At 43.6% G+C, this 20,191-nt stretch overlaps 1 protein-coding gene across 2 annotated transcripts in view; it reads right to left on the bottom strand.

The window, feature by feature from the left end:
- Positions 1–4,794: 4,794 nt before the first annotated feature.
- The window catches only part of Rab40 (RAS oncogene family member Rab40), a 49,843-nt gene continuing 34,446 nt past the window's right edge, over positions 4,795–20,191 (bottom strand). Inside the window, exons 3-8 of one of the 2 annotated variants that reach the window (XR_010570670.2) lie at positions 17,380–17,614; positions 15,651–15,749; positions 10,783–10,885; positions 9,276–9,567; positions 6,227–6,499; positions 4,795–5,281 (exon numbers count right to left, since the gene is read on the bottom strand). Coding sequence is in view for 1 of the 2 variants with exons in the window: in XM_065456304.2 (XP_065312376.1) it covers positions 9,281–9,567; positions 10,783–10,885; positions 15,651–15,749; positions 17,380–17,614 (724 nt within the window). In the remaining variant the exon portion in view is untranslated. Of the gene's footprint in view, positions 6,500–9,275; positions 9,568–10,782; positions 10,886–15,650; positions 15,750–17,379; positions 17,615–20,191 lie in introns of both variants that reach the window. The other variant, XM_065456304.2, reaches the window with a different exon arrangement.

The following is a 20,191-nucleotide window of genomic DNA, read 5'->3' as shown; positions in this document are numbered from 1 at the left end:
AACTCGCTCCGCGCCGGATCGCTCTCACTTGCTCCGCCGCCGAGACGCGGATTCGGGCGAAAATAGAACGCGTCACATGGCGTCACTTCCATCTTCAAGCGAAATCGGTACCCGGTCGGTACGCAAGAGACGTTTAGCTTGTACGCTAATCCGGTAAACGGGAGCGGTTTGGGCGGGTTACCGGATGAGACGTTTAGCTTGTACGCTAATCCGGTAAACGGGAGCGGTTTGGGCGGGTTACCGGATGGTCGGGGCGTAAACGTGAGCGGTGAAGCCGCCTGGTGTTGTAGAGCTTAACCAGACAAACGCATAGCTAAAACTGCAGTAACTCACCATATCCTGCTTCGCCACTCGTGCAAATTTTTGGCAGCGGCGTAATTGTGAACACGATTACGCCACTGTCGAATATTTACCCCAGCAGCTAAGCAGAATACAGTAATTAGCTCTGTGGTTGTGTGGTTGAGCTTTGCGCCACCAGCTGGCGCCACCGATCGGGCCGCTCACCTTTACGCCCCCGGTAAACCGGAAAACCGCCCGCGCTTTCCCGGATACCGGACGCGCTAAAAGTCCCTATTGTGTTGGGCATAGTTTGCGGAACCGGTTTGTGTCACGTGCACGCAGACTTCCTGTGTGATCTCCCGCGGAGCGTTCGTACGCTCCACTGGCAGACTCGGATTGGTGAAAGCCGAGCGCTCGCTCGAGGATTCAGGCGGCTGCTCCAGATCGACCAGTGAAAAACGCCATAAGAGTTTCTTTCAAGTTTTCGGCAAGCCCGTGCTAGTGGGGGTTCATTTATGAAGTTCACTTCCTTCCTTCGAGCCCGGATTTCCATTTAGTACTTGTATACAGCAGCGTCGCGCAAGATAATATACAAGGATTAATTATCCATGTTTTCGTCTTCCGTTTTTACCGCTCATTATACATTGGACTTCCAGTTTACGATGTACTAAAAGGAGTTCGCAAAATGTTTATTCCTCCTAACACAAAAACTTTCAAGAACTCCATTCTGAAAACTTGCCGGTTTAAACGTGCTTACAATGAAAAGGTGTTTTCGTTTGTTATCTTAACTGCCGTCAGTGCGATGTGCCGGAGTCAATTGAACATTTTATTAGCTGCAAAAATGCCATCCTCTTCCGGGATATGCTTTAGCGAATTTGAAAAAAAAAAAAAAACACTTCGACATGAACCCCCACACTGTGCGATCGATACCTGTTGCCAATTTTTTGCGATGATGAACCTTCTTAGATATTTTTAAATGCGAAGCATTTCTTAGCATAGTCAAGGCCAAGGTCATACGCGAGGTCATACAATGTCACAGTTTGTTGCCATTGTCACTGTGCTTGTATAGCTTCAGACAATGAGCCATTGGAGGAAACGAAAAACAAAACAGGTGTGCTACTGTTAGACCGCGGCGTCAGAAGTTATGTGGCAGCCGTTTAGACAAAGAGCAAAGGGCAAAATAAACAGAAAGCCAAGATTCATGAATGAGATCATAAATACGGCTTTTAGGAAACCAACAAGAAAAAATCAACGTCGTTGTTGTGACCTGCGCATTTTCCAAAAGAACAAACTTAAATTTCGTTTATCAACTGAAATAATGGTATGATCAATGCCGACGTTAAATGAAAGGTTAGCCACTAGAATCTCATAAATCAGCCAAAGCCTGTTGCTTTGCGAAGTTCCAAAAACCGCTATTGTTGCTATGCGAAGTTCCAAAAGCGCTAAATGGCAGCAGTGCTTTGCGGCCATACAAAAGACAGAAAGGTGGATAACCCTCAGTGTCATGGCACGAGGAGCTATAATCGAAGGTGACAAAGGGTAATGCACAGTTCCAATCCCGATGATCTTGCGACACATACATAGCGAGCATGTCGGTAAGCGTGCAGTTAAGGCGCTCAGTCAGTCCATTTGTTTGGGGATGATAAGCTGTCGTGAAGTGATGATGAGTGGAGCAGGATCGAAAAATATCGTCAACGACTTTGGCAAGGAAACAACGGCCGCAATACATTAGGAGCTGACGAGGAGCACCGTGCTGTACAATAACATCCCAAAGGAGCAAATCGGCGACATCGGTGGCGCAGCTCGTGGAGATAGCTCGCGTGATAGCGAAGCGAGTCACGTAATCTGTGGCGAGCGTAATCTACCGGCTGGCAAGTGCTGACATCGGAAAAGTTCCAAGCAGGTCCAAGCCAACAAGGAAAAACGGTTCGCCGGGAATGTCGATCGGCTGCAGTAGGCCAGCTGGACGCGAGGAGGGTCTCTTGCGGCGTTGACAGTTCACGCAGGTTGCAACGTATCGTTGAACGGAACGGTGAAGGGAAGACCAGGAGCGCCGACGGACGCGGTTTAAGTGTGAGGGACGCCTAAGTGGCCAGCGGTGGAGCCATCGTGAAGCTGCGCGAGCACATCCGAGCATAGGCGTTCTAGATTTGTTATATGTGTCGTTCTCCTAGTATATAATAGCTAGGAGGCCATTAAAACAACACAGATAATATGCTAGAAGCAACTAGTATTGCCGACTGCAATGCACTGTGAAAACCAGTGAAAGTGGCAGGGAATTGCTTTGTAGCCCATGTCACGTTATAACATGTCAGCAGAATTCCTTTGCATATGGCTCCTTAGTAAGTCCTTGTGGCCAATAGTCTACAAAATAAGTAATCTAAAAATGACTGCGTTTGTGGAGGAAGAAGAAATATGGGATGTATTTTTTCATGGAAGAGGATATAGCATTGGATTTTTTCTTGTATAGGAGCCATGAGTAAGATGAGCACTAAAATTTCACTACATTTGACATCCAACGGAAACACTGCAAGAAAATTGGTAATCATACTTACAGAATCTTTTAGAAGTTCTCAAGCCTAGAAACAATACAATGATCTGAATAAGACTACTTTGATATCAATCAGTACAAGAATCCTATTTGTAATCAACACACAGAAACATCTGTTTTGGTACATCTGCCAAGTATACTGGGTGTCCCAGCTAACTTGGACCAAGATTAAAAAAACAAGAAAAAAAACCCCAAGAGCTCGAGAGAAAGTGTACCGACTGCATAGTAGTGGCAGTCGAGTGCACATAGTATTTTTTTCATCACGAAGTACTGATTAATTGCTTTTAATCAGTGAACGTGTTAAATTATTGCTTGAATTGCAAACATGTCAATTACAAAGTTGTAGGGCGTCTTAACAACCTCCAAATGAACCATTTATTTCGTGCTGAAGTGTGCCTGGTTGTTTTTTCCAAGAAAAAACAAAAGCCCACGAAATATGTGAAATATGAAATTGATGCGCGCTCAAGCGCCACTACTCAAGCGCTTCCAAGCAATCTTTGAAACATATACGGCTGCATTCGTTTATCACCACATCACATCGTACAAGGCTTCTTCATGTAGGAGGACTCTATAGAGGTTTCGCGACCTAACTAGCGTGGTACGTGCGATAAGCGTCAGCATCTGCCGAGGCAAAAATGTTTCGCTCGACCATGAGGCCCTCCGGATAGCTTTAACCTTCACGTATCATGAAACAAAGCTACAAAAAAAATTCGACAAATGTTAAAAAAAAACTGTGCGCGAAAGAGCACGAAAAAAAAAAAAGACAGCTCCTGGAAGAACAGAATAGAGCTACTCAGGAGTACTTCAACAAAATATCAACCGAAAGCACGCAAGGCATCTCAGTCGCCCACAAAGAAACATCCAAAGGTGCAAATGGTTTAGCAATTTACTCTTTCTGCCTCGAACTCGAAAAAAGAGACAAAACAATGTAGTTCTTTACCTATTTCCATCTTTGTCGCAAGCTTTTCTTCATGTAAGGATAGGGTGACCTCATGAAGACGCGTTAAACAGTCTCGTTTAACAGCAGTTTTATCTTCCACTGCCACTCATAGCATGTGCTAAAACAGGTCACCATCTGAAGCAATGGAGTACTTGCTTCTTTCCAACACTTATGCTGTTGCAGCTTTGACCAAAGTCATAGGAATCTTGTGGCAGACTGCTTATTTTTGCTTTTAGAGTGCCCGGTGTGATACACACGATTTTTCACGTAGCCCCACAAGAAGAACTCGAGCAGTGTCACGTCCGGCGACCTTACAAGCCAGGGTACAGGTCTGTGCCGGCCATTCCACCATGCAGGAAAAAGCTTGTTGAGCCACGCTCGAGACTGAATACTACTATGTGCAGGAGCATCATCGTGTTGAAACCAGATGTTCTGAAGGTGCGCAAGTGGAACGTTGCAACAGACGTCGTTCACGGGGCCTTCGAGGATGTCATTGCCATAGAGTTGCGTTGTTAGTGTGTTGTCAAAAAATATGAGTCCGATGATGTTGCCATCAAGAACACCGCAGCACACATTGGTACAAGTATCACCACGCTTCTTGATCTCAAGTGCTCTCAACCACAAGCGTGGTGATGCTTGCATCAGTGAACCCTCAGTTTCTCTGTCGACAAAGGAAGTGGCGCATCTTGGAAGCAGCACTTAGAAGTTGTTCTCTATCGTGTTTTCGTTGTGCGATGCAGATGACAGCACTGTTTTTCTTGTTGTTTTGATCCTTGGCAGCAGCTATTTATTTCTGTGTCAAGAAATAAAATGCTCAGTTGTTAGTGCCCCTATGTGGCTGTCCCATGTCGGCTTCCTTCATCCGTTGCTTTATTTGGTGCCTTCGTTGTAGTCATGTATAATCAACTCGCTCACCAGCATGTGCTCAATAGCTCTAGTCAATATATTGCTCTAAGCTCAAGCAGGCACACTGCTATGTCTTAGAGTCCTTCTGAGCAAAGAAATGAACTATGGAAACACTATGCACAAGGCAAATTCAATGTTTTATTCTTGTCTTGCATGTTTCACACAGCTCTGGTCACTGCAACAGTGCCAAGGTCAGCCAATCCATGTTTGGACAAAACATGCAGAACCGGTCTCGCACCAATGACAAATCTATTATATACAATTTGAGGTTATGACACAAAAGACGTGACCAGGGCACATTTTCTAGACATTTCTAACACACAGGACATAAACACACATCATTACAACAATTTCGACACATCACAACACAACTAAACACCTGACTACATTTCCACATGTGATCATAGTCATATGGCAGACAACAGTGCACTTGCATCGTTGCACCAAAAAAAGCTGCACAATAGAAACCGAGCACAGCATGACTTGCAGCACATTTTGGGCACTTCAGACTGTATTGCTTCTTACAGCACTGTCCATCTTGGTTACATTTGCTCAAACACTCCAAGCAGTGTTAACACGCACACCTCACAGTCTGCAAAATTTTTCTGAAAACAAAAATATGTTAAGTAAGCACCAGAGGTATATCCACAACCAGCTAGTGTTACAGTTACCTTAATCATTATGTATCAGCAAAATACTCACTCAGACAATCTGGCCTCATCATTCATTCACTACTAGCATGTTAGTATGTCTCAGTATAAAATGTTATGCTCTAAAAATAAAGTAAAAGTACCCACTCTGGGAAAAGCATGACTAGTCCCAGTAAGTACGCATTCTTGACCCAAAGTCTACTCCAGAATAACAGAAAGATGAAATGTTAAAAAAGAAAAAAATTGATTTACCTAACATACAATGAATTCTATTTCAGTGAGTGTATTCAGTCAATACAAGGGCAGACACTGTGGAGAATTTCCAACATTTCAACTCACTTTAGAGATGTACAAGCTGTCTCCTCTCGAGATGCCAAACTCAACTATTTATAAAAATGTATGAATAAATATGACACCCTGACATGCGATTCTCTCAGCAATGTCAGAGACAAACAGTGCTCTTCCAGTAATAGGAAATGTCACTGTTTCTGCCAAGAGGCAAAAAAGAGAATAGCAGGTCTGCGATATTAACATAATATATGTACAGTGGCTTGTATTTATTAAGTCTATAATTATTTATTCACTTGTGCTCACTTAGCATCTCGAATAAGCTCATCTTTCTTGACTGTTATTGGAGAATAATAACAAAGAAAAACACTGTACCAAAGATGAAGACCAAAGAGTTGGCTGAAGCTTCAAGATAGAACATGACCAGTGTTACAACATACACACTTGCTGCTGTAAGTCATGTTGACGTCGCTATGAGAGTGGCTAAGAAGCAGTTAGAAATGACGGCTACACATCCAGCCTAAGTTAAACCTATGTTCACTTGCAACACAAACGAAACACAGCACAGCACAGATGCCATTCTTGGCTACACTAACTATTTACACTACGTACAGGGCTTCTCAAAGCAGGCACGTTGAGACTTGACAACCAGAAGTGATGAAAACACAGTGTGCTCAATAGCTAGCCAATCCAAGAGTGCTGTCAAAAGGCATCCCGTCTGAGCACTCAAATTGGCCAGCACGCTGTGGCGCACAATGTCTGTGTGTCTGCAAATGCACTTGTCACAGAAGTTCACACGTCAAAGGTCACCACCATGACCAGGGAGCTGTCAACAGTCCATGTTGTCATGATGCTTGTCACAGAACAGCCTTCAATTCACAATGCCTAGAAAGAAAACGAGCCATATTGCAGAATGAACGGCATTGAATGCAGCATAACAAGGCATGAAGGCAGAAAGGGTATTGCTTTTAAACTTGTATGTTGCAGGAGTACTTGCAAATAGTGTCAAAGAACAAGCGCAGCTGCCATGTTATGCAGTAACGTCATCTCACTGTCTTTCCTGTTGTACAGGTCCTCTGGCATTACCTGAAAGATATATCAAGCCAACTAGTGCAGCAGTATGTTTGGTCTCTAGTTACTTTCACAGCTGCCGCTACTTAGTGCACAATTGATTAGGATTAAAGTAAAAGGTAATCAGACAGGGGGCATGGAGTGAACACATACTTCACCAGGGTATATCCACTGAAATGGAAGTTTATGCAGATCATCTCTCGTGACCATAAAGAAACAATAAAAAATGTCGTAGTTTCGCCCGAAAAGCAAAGATTGCAACAGCAAATTATTAGACAGCTATATGCAGTAAGGTTAGTAGATATATCAGCTGTAAAACTGCTCTAAACATTTGCTTCATAACTAAATCACCAAGTGCATTGTCACATGCGCACAGGCGAATATGAACACATCTCACTCGGTGGCCGCAGGCACTCGCTGTCACGGAGCTGTTTTGGTCAAGTGAGATCTTTGCTTTAGTGCCCTTGACACTGGTAAAACTACGAACCTTGCTTTGGTAGTTGTCTCTCCGCTATTGCCATCGATGTCCCACCTTTCTAGAAAAACTGCTACATTTTTTAATTTTTATTTTTCAGGAACAATATCTATGTGTTTGCAAATTTTTTTTTAATTTGAGGGTGCCATCTGATGAAGGCTGCAGGCACTAAGCGCAGTCAGCCATGACGTCGAAAATTTATGGCACCACGCGATGCAACATGCTAATTATGGATGCCATGAGCCATGCCAATGCATTGCTTTAAGCGTCATCTTCACCACGCGCACTAGTGCTCATAGACATACTGTTATGGCACGACTTTATTGCGATTTGTTAACAAATTATTAATGACATGATACTACTCACCGGGAATGTTCTAGAAATTTGTGAAATGATCTTTTCTGCTGAAACTTTAAAACCTCAAAGTAACGAAATTTGTAATTTAGCTAAGTATTCCGCTGCAAGTACAACTTTGTTACATCGAGGTTCGACTGTATTTGCCTGATTCTAGCATTCCCACTGTTCCCTTGAATCAAACACAAACCCATTTTCTTACTGTTCAAAGTAGAAAATGTTATCAAATAATTCCGCAACAATCGCAAACGAGATGGAGGCCCACACGTACTATCGTGTGCAATACTATCGTGTGCAATATGAGCGGGAACACAGGAACTCACAGATAGCCTCGAACCCTGCTTTGGGCGATACGTGGCGGCCACCGTCGGAAACAAAGTGGAAAGGAGGACGCTGTCCTAATAACTGTTGCCACTCCCACCATGCATCCCATTATACGAAGTTGGGAACTTCACATCGCTAGCGGATATTTATATAGCTGTTTGATATTGCGGTTACTGATAACCTTGTGCACCGAAGCGCAGCCAATAGCAGCACTATTTTGAAGCGTAAACATTCGAGAGCTACTTCCCTGGGAAATCTGTCTGTCTGTCTGGAACGCGTGACACGAGGCACTTCCTAAGATATACATCAGGTCCTACGGGAGTGTATCTGAAAATGCCTCACGCTAAACGCAGGAACGGCCACCTAACAGCTGCGCTCTAAAAAAAAGAAAGAAGAAAATCGCCTTGCTTTAAGTCACTGCGCATGTAACCGTCTTATCGGCTATTGGCGGCCAGTGAAATGCCATAAGCTGCTGTTTTCAACAGACACAGGCGGGGTGGGAGTGCAAACAGTTAGCAAAAGAGCGACCCACCCCCCCTTCCCCTCTGTTTTCGACAGCGCCATCAGCATAACGCTCTAACTCGGTTTCAAGGTTCTTTGCCACGCATTCGCGTGTTCCCACTCATATTGCTCATGATAGTACACTAACCATTTCACTAATTCGTCCTGCAATGCATGAAGTTTTTCCATATGTCAAAAAACACTTGACGTGACTTGTTGGTTCTGGCTCAGCATGTAAAATAACTTCCCTTTTGAATGAGCATTTGTAATCGAATTCTGATAGTGGCGCACTGTCATCTAACACTACGTGACAACTACTTCTGTCGCCATCTTGCGATGGTAATGATGATGGTGCTAGCTAGCCTGGCTTTGATGGTAGACTGTTGCGAATGTGGTTTTGGTTTCGTATTCACTTTCCCTGCACCAGCAATCTTCAAGCCAATTTTCCTTGAAAAAAAAAAAAAAAAGGCATGCATTCGGATAGGTCAAAATACTGTAATCATTCATTGTGAGCTACTGTTTGTGCTTGAAGATCTTCCTAGGGCAGGCCAAAAATAAGCATTCTCAGCGGGAGATTGACATGTTTGATGCATTAATTACACCCTAATTTACATGATGGCAGACGTAGCTGCTAAAGTGCATGCTGACCACTTAAGTTCAACATATCTGGCAAAGGCCAATGTTAGAATTGCAACATAACTATAGTTTGGACTCACAAAAATGTATGGGTGCCAACTAGGACCTTTGCTCAGGATTGAACTATGTGAAAGAGCTAATTAACCGATGTTAAATTATGGGAAGTCTACCGTACTGTGAAATTATAGCAAATTGTGTTTTGAAAGACTACTTTACTAGTCTAAACTGATTTGGTCCTTCTCTTTAGAGCCCCTTAAGCGTAATCTTTATAGATTCAATATGGTTTGAGGCTCAGCTCACCTCCGCTACGAGATGCAGCAGCTCTTGCGGCAGTGGAGTGCGGCCACGGCCGAGTGCCTTCGGTGGTGCTTGTTGCGGCCGTTTAGTTTGAGCTCTGCACCGCGGGCCCCCACGGGGTGCGAGGGTGCGAGCGGGAGGCCCGGCCTTGAGGAGGAGCCATCCACCAGAGACGAGCTCATGAAGTATGACTTGAGGCACGACTTGAGGGGTGTGGGCAGCGGCAGCTGTTCGATGCGGTGCGAGCTCGTGCAGCTCACGATAGAGCGGTAGCACAGCTCCTGCAGGGACAGCACTGCAGAGAAACAAGAATTGCAAAGATGTGTCAACAGAAAGAGCAGGTTGCTAGCGGTTGCAGTCTCTCTCAATGCATGAAACCAGCACACACAGTAAACAACAAGAGAGGAAGAAAAATACAAGAACTTGTTCAGCCTCTCATTTTGTGCTGTTTACTGTGCACTCCTATCATGGATAAGTTCCAACTCTACTTCCTTGCCATCCTTGTCCAGTCCCTGAATGCTTCACCTGGAATGAGGCACGAGCCTTCATCATCTGAAACTCAATAGCAGTGCCACTGTGAGATTTGGCACCACAACCATCGTTTGTTTACTTTTCTTCTGTCTTTATACTGGCCAAATACAAGTACCTTGCAGGCCTCATTTGGCAAGGATAAGTCATACTGGAATGCCTGTTGTGGGTTATATCCTTTGCTGAGGCCGCCATTGATCCTATGTGCATTTAGAATGCTTATCCATACGGCATCACAACACTCATGACGAAATCATTGGTAGCTGATCTCTGCACATTACAAAAAGGCAGATGTTTTGAGGCACAGCGTGGTGTCAGCTGCGAAGCTACCCTTAACCAACAAAAAGCGATTGTGGTTTGCACTAAATGTTAGGCATACGCTGCAACTTAAGGCGTGAGCTTATACATAAGGGTCTACAGAGGCTGGGTCAGAGATTCACTGCGTTAAGTTTTAACCGTTTGTACATTATAAGCAGGAACGCATTGACAAGGTTTTACTGGATTTCAAAAATTATGCTTTGTAATCAATTAAATATTGCATCTTATGTGATCTTTAGCAATACAAAACTGCGATGAACTGCATAAGAACTCATGCACAACATTACCTTTCCTATCACAGCCTTAAAATGAAGTACAAATTATGCGAAGTAGACAGGACAAGAAATGGACTCCATCAAAAAGTCCATAATATCTGCCTAAGTTAGCACTTTAATTCAGAAAGATGAATTCCTTTCCCCTGATAAAGAGCTATCCTACATTTATATATGCCTGCTTTTGCTTCTGTTTCTTTGAAAGGTGCTGTCGTCTGTATATTCATTTAATATACCCATTGGTCGTCTGACAAAAAAGCACTCCCACTACATCCTGGTATAGCTCTGGCTACACTCCTGGAAAGAGATGAGTCACAGCAGAGACTCACTGCAACGTCTTCGTGGCAAGCTTATTTAGCCCTCCGATCGCGGTCTTTCCAAAATGCACTCACCTCGGTTTGAGCGCCAGAGGTGTTTCATGCCATTTCGGCGCAGGGCCATGCGAGAAAGCTCCACGAAGGACTCGGTCACATTGAAGTCGCACAGTGGGCTCACCTGGCATAATGAGAGAGTGCGGAGAGAGAGAGAGAGAGAGAGAATGCACCATTTCCAAGTCCTTGAACTCACTTTCCTGCAGGCGTTACTAACGAAGAATGTTATACTGGGTGAGTTCACACAAGGAAAGAAAACAGGCAGGAAGATGATTTGGTTCACTGTCCTATTTTCACAAATTTCCTTAAAAATTTATTTGAAGGAACACTAAAGAAAATGTTCACCTAGAAGTTTATATAATTGTTTTCTCGTAGCAACATGCGACTTTGTTGGGCAAGATATTGCCACCGAAGGTGCTGTTGCTGTTCCTCGATGAACGAGCCGATGCAGTCCCCATGCGACCTCCCTCTCTGCCGCTCTGTGAAACAGCTAGTGCTGAAGTCACATGAAAAGTTCAAAATAGGTGGCGCCACTCCAATTGCCCATCTTTGTCTTTTTCTCGCTTACAAAAGGTCTGTCCGACTATGAATGACTAGTTCATTTCAACAGAAGACTAATCTTTCAATCTAGCTAGACTTAATATTTTCTTTTAGTATCATGTTAATTGTCCTACATATTTTTCGGTCCATACATACTTATATATATCATGAAAGGGAAATTTGACTTCTACACTGCTGTAGCACAAAGGGTGGATTACACTTCTTTTTTCCTTTTGTGATGCCAACCAGCCTACGGCTACAGATCTAGATGCAATTTCAACAATTTTGACAATACAGCGGACTTCCATTCAATAATTTTCTTCAGCTAATTCAATCTTGACCGAAGGTACTACACACTTCTATAGGCGCAAACTTTCATTTTTTCAATCCTAAAAATGGCCTTTGCCGGATGATTAAGACTTGACTGGTCAGCACACACGCGCCTGACGCCGTTGTTGACCGCATTTGTGACTCCAATAGTGGCAGTGTTCTTGGGAGTGCTTAGCATGCAACTAATGTGTTGAACATACGTCATCTTCTGCTGAAAATGCCCATTTGCGGCCTGCCTGAGGGATGATTGCGAAGTGAAAATGGTAGCTCACAAAATGGTGGTTACCCGAGTCCAATGGGGGGTCTTTGTTTTTCCAAGAAAATTCAACCCAAAGGTGCCCGAGCTGTGTAATCTGATACGAAACCAAAACTGCGTTTCCAGCCTCCTTAACAGCCGACTGTGACAGCCAGCCTAGCCAGCGTCATAGCTATAGCCATCACAATATGGGGACCATGGATGATGACAGACCTGAGTTTCTGCATAGCATGATGATGATGACCTGCCGCTTTCAGCCTGATTACAAAAGCACAATCAAAGGATAAGTTATATTACATTTAAAGTTAGTGGCAATAAGTCATGTCACATGTTTTTGGAGTTAAGGACAACGTTAAGGCAGCTTGCTCCACCGTGTCATTGCTGCCGCTGTCGTCATAGCTATCTGATGCAAGCACATTCGCGACAATCGCCTCATCATCAGACAAACCAAGATGTATGCACTGGAAGATAGACGGGTAATATCATCAACAATCTCGAAGATATAGTAAAAGCAGCGGAAGAATTCTATACTGACCTGTACGGTACCCAAAGCTGACACGACACGTCCATTCAAAGTAGTAAAGAACAGGTTACAGAGGCTTCTTCTAAAACTAGCGATGAAGTTAGAATGGCCTTGCAAGACATGAATGGGGAAAAGCAGCAGGAGAAGATTGACTACCATTCGATTTACTCAAACATGACGAGGACATAATGCTTGAAAAACTAGCGGCCCTTTATACAAACTGCCTATCGACTTCAAGGGTCCCAGAGAACTGGAAGAATGCCAACGTCACATTAATCTACAGAATTGAAAAATTATAGGCCCATTAGCTTAGTTCCAATATTATATAACATATTCACCAGAATAATCTCCAATAGCATAGGAGCAACACAGTGAACAGGCAGGTTTCAGGAAGGGATACTCTACAATGGATCACATCCATGTCATCAATCAGGTTATCGAGAAATCCACAGAGTACAGTCAGCCTCTCTATATGGCCTTCATAGATTACGAAAAGGCATTTGATTCAGCAGAAATACCAGAAGTGATAGAGGCATTACGTAAGCAAGAAGTACAGGACGCATACGTAAATATCTTGGAAAGGGTCTACAGAGATTCCCCAGCTACCTTAATTTTCCACAAGAAAAGTAGGAAGATACCTATGAGGGTCGTTCAACTCAATCCGGGACTTTTTTTTTCTTTGCAGGTGTAAATGGATGCCTAGGCTGGAGGTTTTGTATCCAGTAGAAGCTTGCACCTGTGTCCTGTTACTGGTAGACAGCACTCATTTCTCGCTCTTCTGAATAGACTTATTCAAGATGGTGGACAACAGTATGAGCGTCTACATGGAACAGCGTGTTGTGAAGTTTTTAGTGAAGGAGGGCATAAAACCTGCTGATATTTACAGAAGACTTCAGGCTTAGTACGGTGATGAGACACTCAGCCGCAGTAAGACATTTGAATGGTGTAAGCGCTTCAAAGATGGCCGTATCTCTATTACTGACGATCCCGGTCACGTGGATCATAGCCCACGGCAGCCATTCCTGAGAACATTCAGTGCGTGGAGCAGCTGATCGTGGTCAATCGTCGCATAACTTATAGTGAAATTGCAAGGGTGTGTAATCTGTCGTTAGGAACAGTGAACACAATAATTTATGATCATTTGTTGTTCCGAAAAGTGAGTGCTTGCTGGGTCCCAAAGCAGCTGTCTGCTTTTGACACACACACAAGAGTTGAAATCTGTAGAGAGCTGAAGGAACGCTATGAAAGGGAAAGCCAGAATTTTCTGAATCTCATCGTGACATGTGACAAAACATGGGTTCACCATTTCACCCCAGAATCCAAAAGAGCATCGATGCAGTGGAAGCATATGGAATCAATACCTCCCAAGAAATTTAGAACAGTTGCGTCTGCTGGCAAAGTGATGGCAAGTGTATTCTGGGATAAACAGGGAATTATTCAGGTTGATTTTTTACCCCATGGTGTCACTATCAGCAGTGAGTATTACTGCCAGGTCCTGCCTGATGTGCACAAGAGTTTATGGAAGAAACTTTGATCACAAAGGATGTGGTCCTTTTGCAAGAAAATGCACCACTGCAAACCACTCAACGCACATTCCAAACAATCCAAGAACTTGGCTGGGTGATATTACCACACCCCCCACCTATAGTCTTGACTTAGCACCAAGTGATTTCCACCTGTTTGGGCCCATGAAGGAATTCCTCGGAGGAAAACATTTCAACACTGATGATGAAGTGAAGAATAGCGTCCTACAATGGTTCCTTGGTAATAAGAAATCTTTCTATGCCAAAGGCCATTCCAGGTGTTAGTTAAACGCTGCGATAAGTGTAGAACTGTAGCTGGAGGTTATGTGGAAAAATAAATCCCTTTTCCACACTTTGAAATTTGTTCTTCCATTTGTTTTTTAAAAAAGTTCTGGATTGACATAAACAACACTCATATAAAGAAAGGGGTCAGACAAGGAGACACAGTCTCTCCAATGCTATTCACTGCATGCTTGGAAGATGTAAGTATTCCAGCTATTAAACTGGGAAGGCTTAGGAGTAAGGATCGACGGCAAATATCTCAACAACCTTCAGTTTGCCAACAACATTGTCCTGTTCAGCAACACTGGGGATGAGTTACAACAAACCATTGAGGACCTTAACAGAGAGAGTACAAGAGTGGGGTTGAAGACTAATATGAAGAAGACAAAGATAATGATCAATAGCTGGGCAAGGGAACAAGAGTTCAGGATTGCCAGTCAGCCTCTGAAGTCTGTGAAAGAGTTTGTTTACGTAAGTCGATTACTCACAGGGAAGGGGCATACTAGAAACCAAAATTTGAAAAAAAAAAGTTGATACTATAACAATAAGTAGCAGGAACAATCGACAAATTCACAAAAAAAAATGTACAGTTGCAACTAAGAAAAGAAAGAGCAGAGTAATTTCAAGATCTAAAAATAAGAAAACTGGCTATACGGAAGAATAAATTGAGTACAAATAATTAGGCAATGTTAAGCATGTTATTCAAAAAACACTTATAGTGTGATGCATTCGTAATAGCAGCAGCTGCTTCTGGCAGCTGATTCCATTCGGAGGTGGTCCGAGGTAAAAAATGCATGTGAATAGGAACACGAATAGGTGCAGCCCGTTCGTGTTCCAAGGTTGGAAAAGCGATGCGAGAGGCATGTGGAGATGGCTGGAAAATGAGCGCACAGCGGTTGTTGGGGCAACGGGCCACCGCTCAGCGGCTCGAATTTCTTGTTATTTTTTCTCTTGGAGGATTTCGCATTTCACGACATTTGGCACAGACACCCAGTAGCCAGACTTAATCGTTATAACGGATAATGCGGCATTTGGGCATTGTAGTAAGCAGGTTATTTCACCATGAAAAACATACAAGAGCTGACGGTGCAGCAGCTTCTCATTGTTAAAACCAGTATCTTTATAAGTGGCTTCAACTGCAGCTAATGTTACTGAGTCTTGTTCGACAGGAACACTCATAAGCAGCAGATTTCAAATGTATAGCTTCGGACTAGTTGTTTCTGTATTATGATGTGTGCAACAAAAAGAAATACACGGAGAGTCAACCACTGATTAACAGTTGTCTCTGTTGCCCAGTGGCTGTCACGGTGTTATGCATTGGTCATTACAATACAAAAACTCGTGTAGAGGACTCGAAGCCACTAGTAATAAAGCAATTGTGTGCTGTTACTGGCCATTTTGAAGCCTGCAGAGAGCTAGCTGTTGAAGCACCCACCTCGAAGAAAGCCATGCCGTGCTTGTGCGCATACTCGGCGGCCTCCTGGCGGCCCACCTCACGGTTGAAGGCAAGGTGCAGCCGGTTGCCCAGCAAGACCTGGCGATGGTTGAAAGATGTGGCATGTGGTAAATAAATGGGCACACAAGACACAGCTATCAGCTGCCTGCAGCAGCTTCTGCAGCAGAAATACTATTACTTTTCAGAGCACATACACCAGGCTTTGGCACAGTTTGTATGACACATTCGTATCATCAGTTAAGGGGGGACATGGCAATGAAAACATTCTTTTTATTTGTGCGAATAAATTAATGAAATTTGGTATGCATGTGTGATTGGTTATGCTGACATCATAACTGAAATCAGTTTTGTGCTATCAGTTATAGTTTTTGAGTTTCAACACTTGACAGCCTCTAATGGTCATATCCAAATGAATTAATTACACATAAGTTCAAGATTTTCCCATCGGCATGTTCACAAAGGCCTATACTGTGGAATAAAGCTATTGGTTTATTTTTTAAATGCTGAAATGAGCATAAATTTTTTAAAACTTTCCTATGCATATTGTCTTGCTAACGACTTTTGCAAAAAATCTATCATAATTTTTTTTATGGGGTGCAGATAAAAATGGACAGCTTTATTGCACCCAATGTTTCATGATCTAAGTACAATACACAATAATAATAATAATATATGGGGTTTTACGTGCCAAAACCACTTTCTGATTATGAGGCACGCCGTAGTGGGGGACTCCGGAAATTTTGACCACCTGGGGTTCTTTAACGTGCACCTAAATCTAAGTACACGGGTGTTTTCGCATTTCGCCCCCATCGAAATGCGGCCGCCGTGGCCGGGATTCGATCCCGCGACCTCGTGCTCAGCAGCCTAACACAAGTACAATACACAGAATGATTTTGTCTTCATTTATTGTAAAATGGCACTGGGATGACTGAAAGCAACTGCATAAAAAATGAAAGCTGAGAAAACGGAGCTCAAAGTTTAATCTTCGGCAGCGCCCTCCAAGCCAGAAAACAGACCTGGGTCGTGAGCGTGGGCAAGCGTCATGACCGGAGTAGTCTGACGAGTCACAGCTGACAATGATGGGCTCTCATCCTTGGGAAGCACGACAGCGAGCTCAATGTAGCGACCGCTGCGGAACTTCGTTGACGATTGCAGAGCTCCATCAAAATGTTACGTGTGGAAAGAAACATAAAAAAATGGCCAGGCTTAGCTTGGTTAAGCCAAGAATGCGTTGCATATTTCGCGAGTTGGGGCCCAGCTTTTCCTCCGGCTGTCGTGACGTCACGTGGTTGCGCTAAAGGTCAATGGTGGCTGCCCGGCCGCGCCCAAGGGCTGAACTGAGTGATTGCAATATGCAACGCATAAAAATGGAAGCAACTTAATTACAAACACAGCAAACTTAAAAGAGAATAGACCCACATATGAGACGCACAGCAATGAACAATGGCTCATACCCTCAATGGTGGCTGCCCGGCCGCACCCAAGGGCTGAACTGAGTGATTGCAATATGCAACGCATAAAAGGGGACTATTTAAACTGTATTTACAAGAGCAGCGCAGCCAGAGACCAAGATGGTAACCAGCTTGTGTTCAAGCACAGATGCCCATCTTGACCGTCCTTCGCGCCATGTCTCATAAGTGCCTGTTATATCGCAACAATATGATCTCTGTGAAGCTTTCGTTGCTGGGACACAGGCCCTCTCCCTCACCTTAGAGACGCCGGGTGCATGCCGCTCCACCTCCTGGAGCCAGCGCCCCAGGCCGTCAAAGGACCACCGGTTCGTGATGTCGTACACCAGGAGGATCCCCTGGGCACCCCGCGAGTACGAGCGGATAATTGTCGAGAACCGGCCCTGACCCGACGTGTCCCACAAGTGCAGCCGCACCCGTTTGCCATCCAGCAGCACCGTCGTTGTCCGGTATGACGCAAAGCCACCAGGGGCACTGCAAGCAACACACCAGACCGCAACATTAGCCAACCTAGATTACCTTAGAGTTGCAGTAAACAAACTTCCACTTTATCAGCATGGTGGTGCATTTTCACAAAGGTAACTGAAAAATTCAATCATGCGACTAATGAAATGGCCTGTCCAAGCTTTTCTAGTGAAGTTTTCTTTAAAACCCAGAACACGTAATGTGCCTTCGTTACATACAGAACAGAGCTACTACACATTTAGCTACAGTGGTTTAAAGACTTTCTTAAGAGCTGCTGTGAATGGTTTGCATATGAGCTAGTTGGTGGTCCATAGTGCGACAAAAACTGCAGGCAACTAACAAGGCTGGTTCAGGACAACGTTCATTTGGCCTAGATGGTGCATACTTGAATTAGGAAGGAATAGCGCCAACTAAGAAAATCGTGAGAGGAGGACAAGCACCAACTTGATCTATCTTTACACACTGAAAAATCAGCAAATACAAGGAAAATCACAGACATGCGCACAAGCATGGGGGTGGGGGCTTAGGTAGATGCTGCCCTAGGGGCTGCAATCCAATGAATAATGATACGATAATGAACAGAAAGAACTTGGAGAACTACACAATGCTGCAGCATTTCAAGCACAGACATTAACAATATTATTACCAAATGCGCTTATGTTGTGCTTTTACTTCTTTTTCCCTTGAGTTTACACTGAATTTTCATAACCATGAATCCAACATTCCAACTAGTCTAACCAGCAGTCTTGATTTAACAATACTGCCATCATGAGACCAGTGGGTGTTCAACAGTACATGATGGTCCGCAGTCTATGATGCTGGGTCAGTTGGTGTATAGCTGTCAATGATTGTGCCACAAAAACTAAGTGTAAGAAAGTAAAGAGAGACAGAAAGCTTCTCTTTTTTTCTTGCTTCTACTTCTCTTATTTTGCCACAAATGTTGACTAAGTGTTCAAGTGGCTGAGTGGGTCTTGAACATGTACTATATCTTGCTGAACAAACAAGTCAGTGACCTTTAGCCCTCCTACTTTTCATAAACAAGCTTATCTACATAACTCGTACCATTTCCTGCATAGATAAGCCGGGCCAAACAAATACAGGTGCCTCAGCACTGCGAAACAAGAGCGCTTGGCAGTGCCTAGGCTACCTGTGCCCATACACGGGGCACTAATTATTACAAATGAAAGCAAAAATATCTTGCACACCAGCAACAGCAACCTAAATGTGGCACTGTTGTGGTGCCAACTCCTAAGTATACATAATGTTAAGCCTTTGGATCATTCCTTAGAATAATAGGACAGAATCCTATCATCAGAAAGTTGCGGTAAAGCAGCCTACCTGCCACATTCTTGTCCCACACCTCACAATTCATATTATGTACACGCAATGGTTTGGTGGAATGAATTTATGAAACCCTCTGTGCGTACATCCACTATTTTTGTTCACAAATGAACCAGATACAAGTGCACACAGTGACACTCATTTACTGTCCTTTTAAGGCTGCCTGCAAAACATTGGCAAAGCCAATTTCTGCTTTATGATACATTTCGGTCAATATGATGTTCTAATATAAATTTATTTTGAAGTTTATGTTTTTGTTATTTCATTATACAAATTTGACACCACCCCCAAAAAAGAAAGATAAAAACTTTGATAACCTTAATCACAATCATCTAGTGAGGCAATTAGGGGAAAGAACTGCTTCATTTCATAGTGTACAAATGAAGCATTACTTACACTGATATATGTTTACGAAGTACGTTACAAGACAAAGTGCATAACAAACCCAGACAGTTGACAGCTTGCGTAAAGCGCAAGTTTAGGGTGGCAAAACACCACAGTGCCTACTACAGCTTTCCTCTGCCCACCTTGGTTAGCTTGGCTAGCCGAACTCTCCAAGGCAGAATAAATGTGTGCAATACCTAATGCCTGCCAATATGATGAGCCAGAAGAGGTCAAATTGAGGAGGAGTACGACACAGCAACGCATTACATAAGTAATACACTGATTTCAATAAGTTGCATCATACTTAGTAAAGATGTTTCACTGGTTCATCTCCTGCATTCATCCCAAGCACCATGGGATGACATTGTCCTTAATCCTTGCCTGTCACATTTCTGAGCGCTATTCTTAATTTGGCAGTATTACAAACTAGTATAATAAAGCATCATTTGAGTCCCTGCCACGGCACTGGATGAGTGGCTTTAGTAGCTCTGTTGTGCAATGCAGTCAACTGCATAAGTTGACTGGCAGCTGTATGTTTGAAAAAGTTGAATATCTCTGCAGCCTCAGAACACAGCCTGGTATTCTGATTTCCATCCTGTAATTGTATGCACGAACAACACAGTGTTGCACTGGTTTACTGGGCATGGTTATGAACTGTTACGCAATTCAATGTTTTTTTCAGATCCGGCACGCCGTCAACTTTTGCGATTAACTGAACAGACACACTACCGTATTTGCACCACCATTCATGACTATAATTTCGCTCCGCTTCCCTCTTTTCCAGTGCAGAGTAGCAGGCTAGAGCACAGCAGCTCAGGTCGACCCTATCTATGTCGCCAACTGGCCCAGAGTGGCCAGCCA

The sequence above is a fragment of the Dermacentor albipictus genome, chromosome 8, assembly GCF_038994185.2.
Source record: "Dermacentor albipictus isolate Rhodes 1998 colony chromosome 8, USDA_Dalb.pri_finalv2, whole genome shotgun sequence".
In the NCBI taxonomy this organism is placed as follows: Eukaryota; Metazoa; Arthropoda; class Arachnida; order Ixodida; family Ixodidae; genus Dermacentor; species Dermacentor albipictus.
The sequence above is the reverse complement of the archived record's forward strand: the minus strand, read 5'-3'. Positions and strand labels throughout refer to the sequence as shown.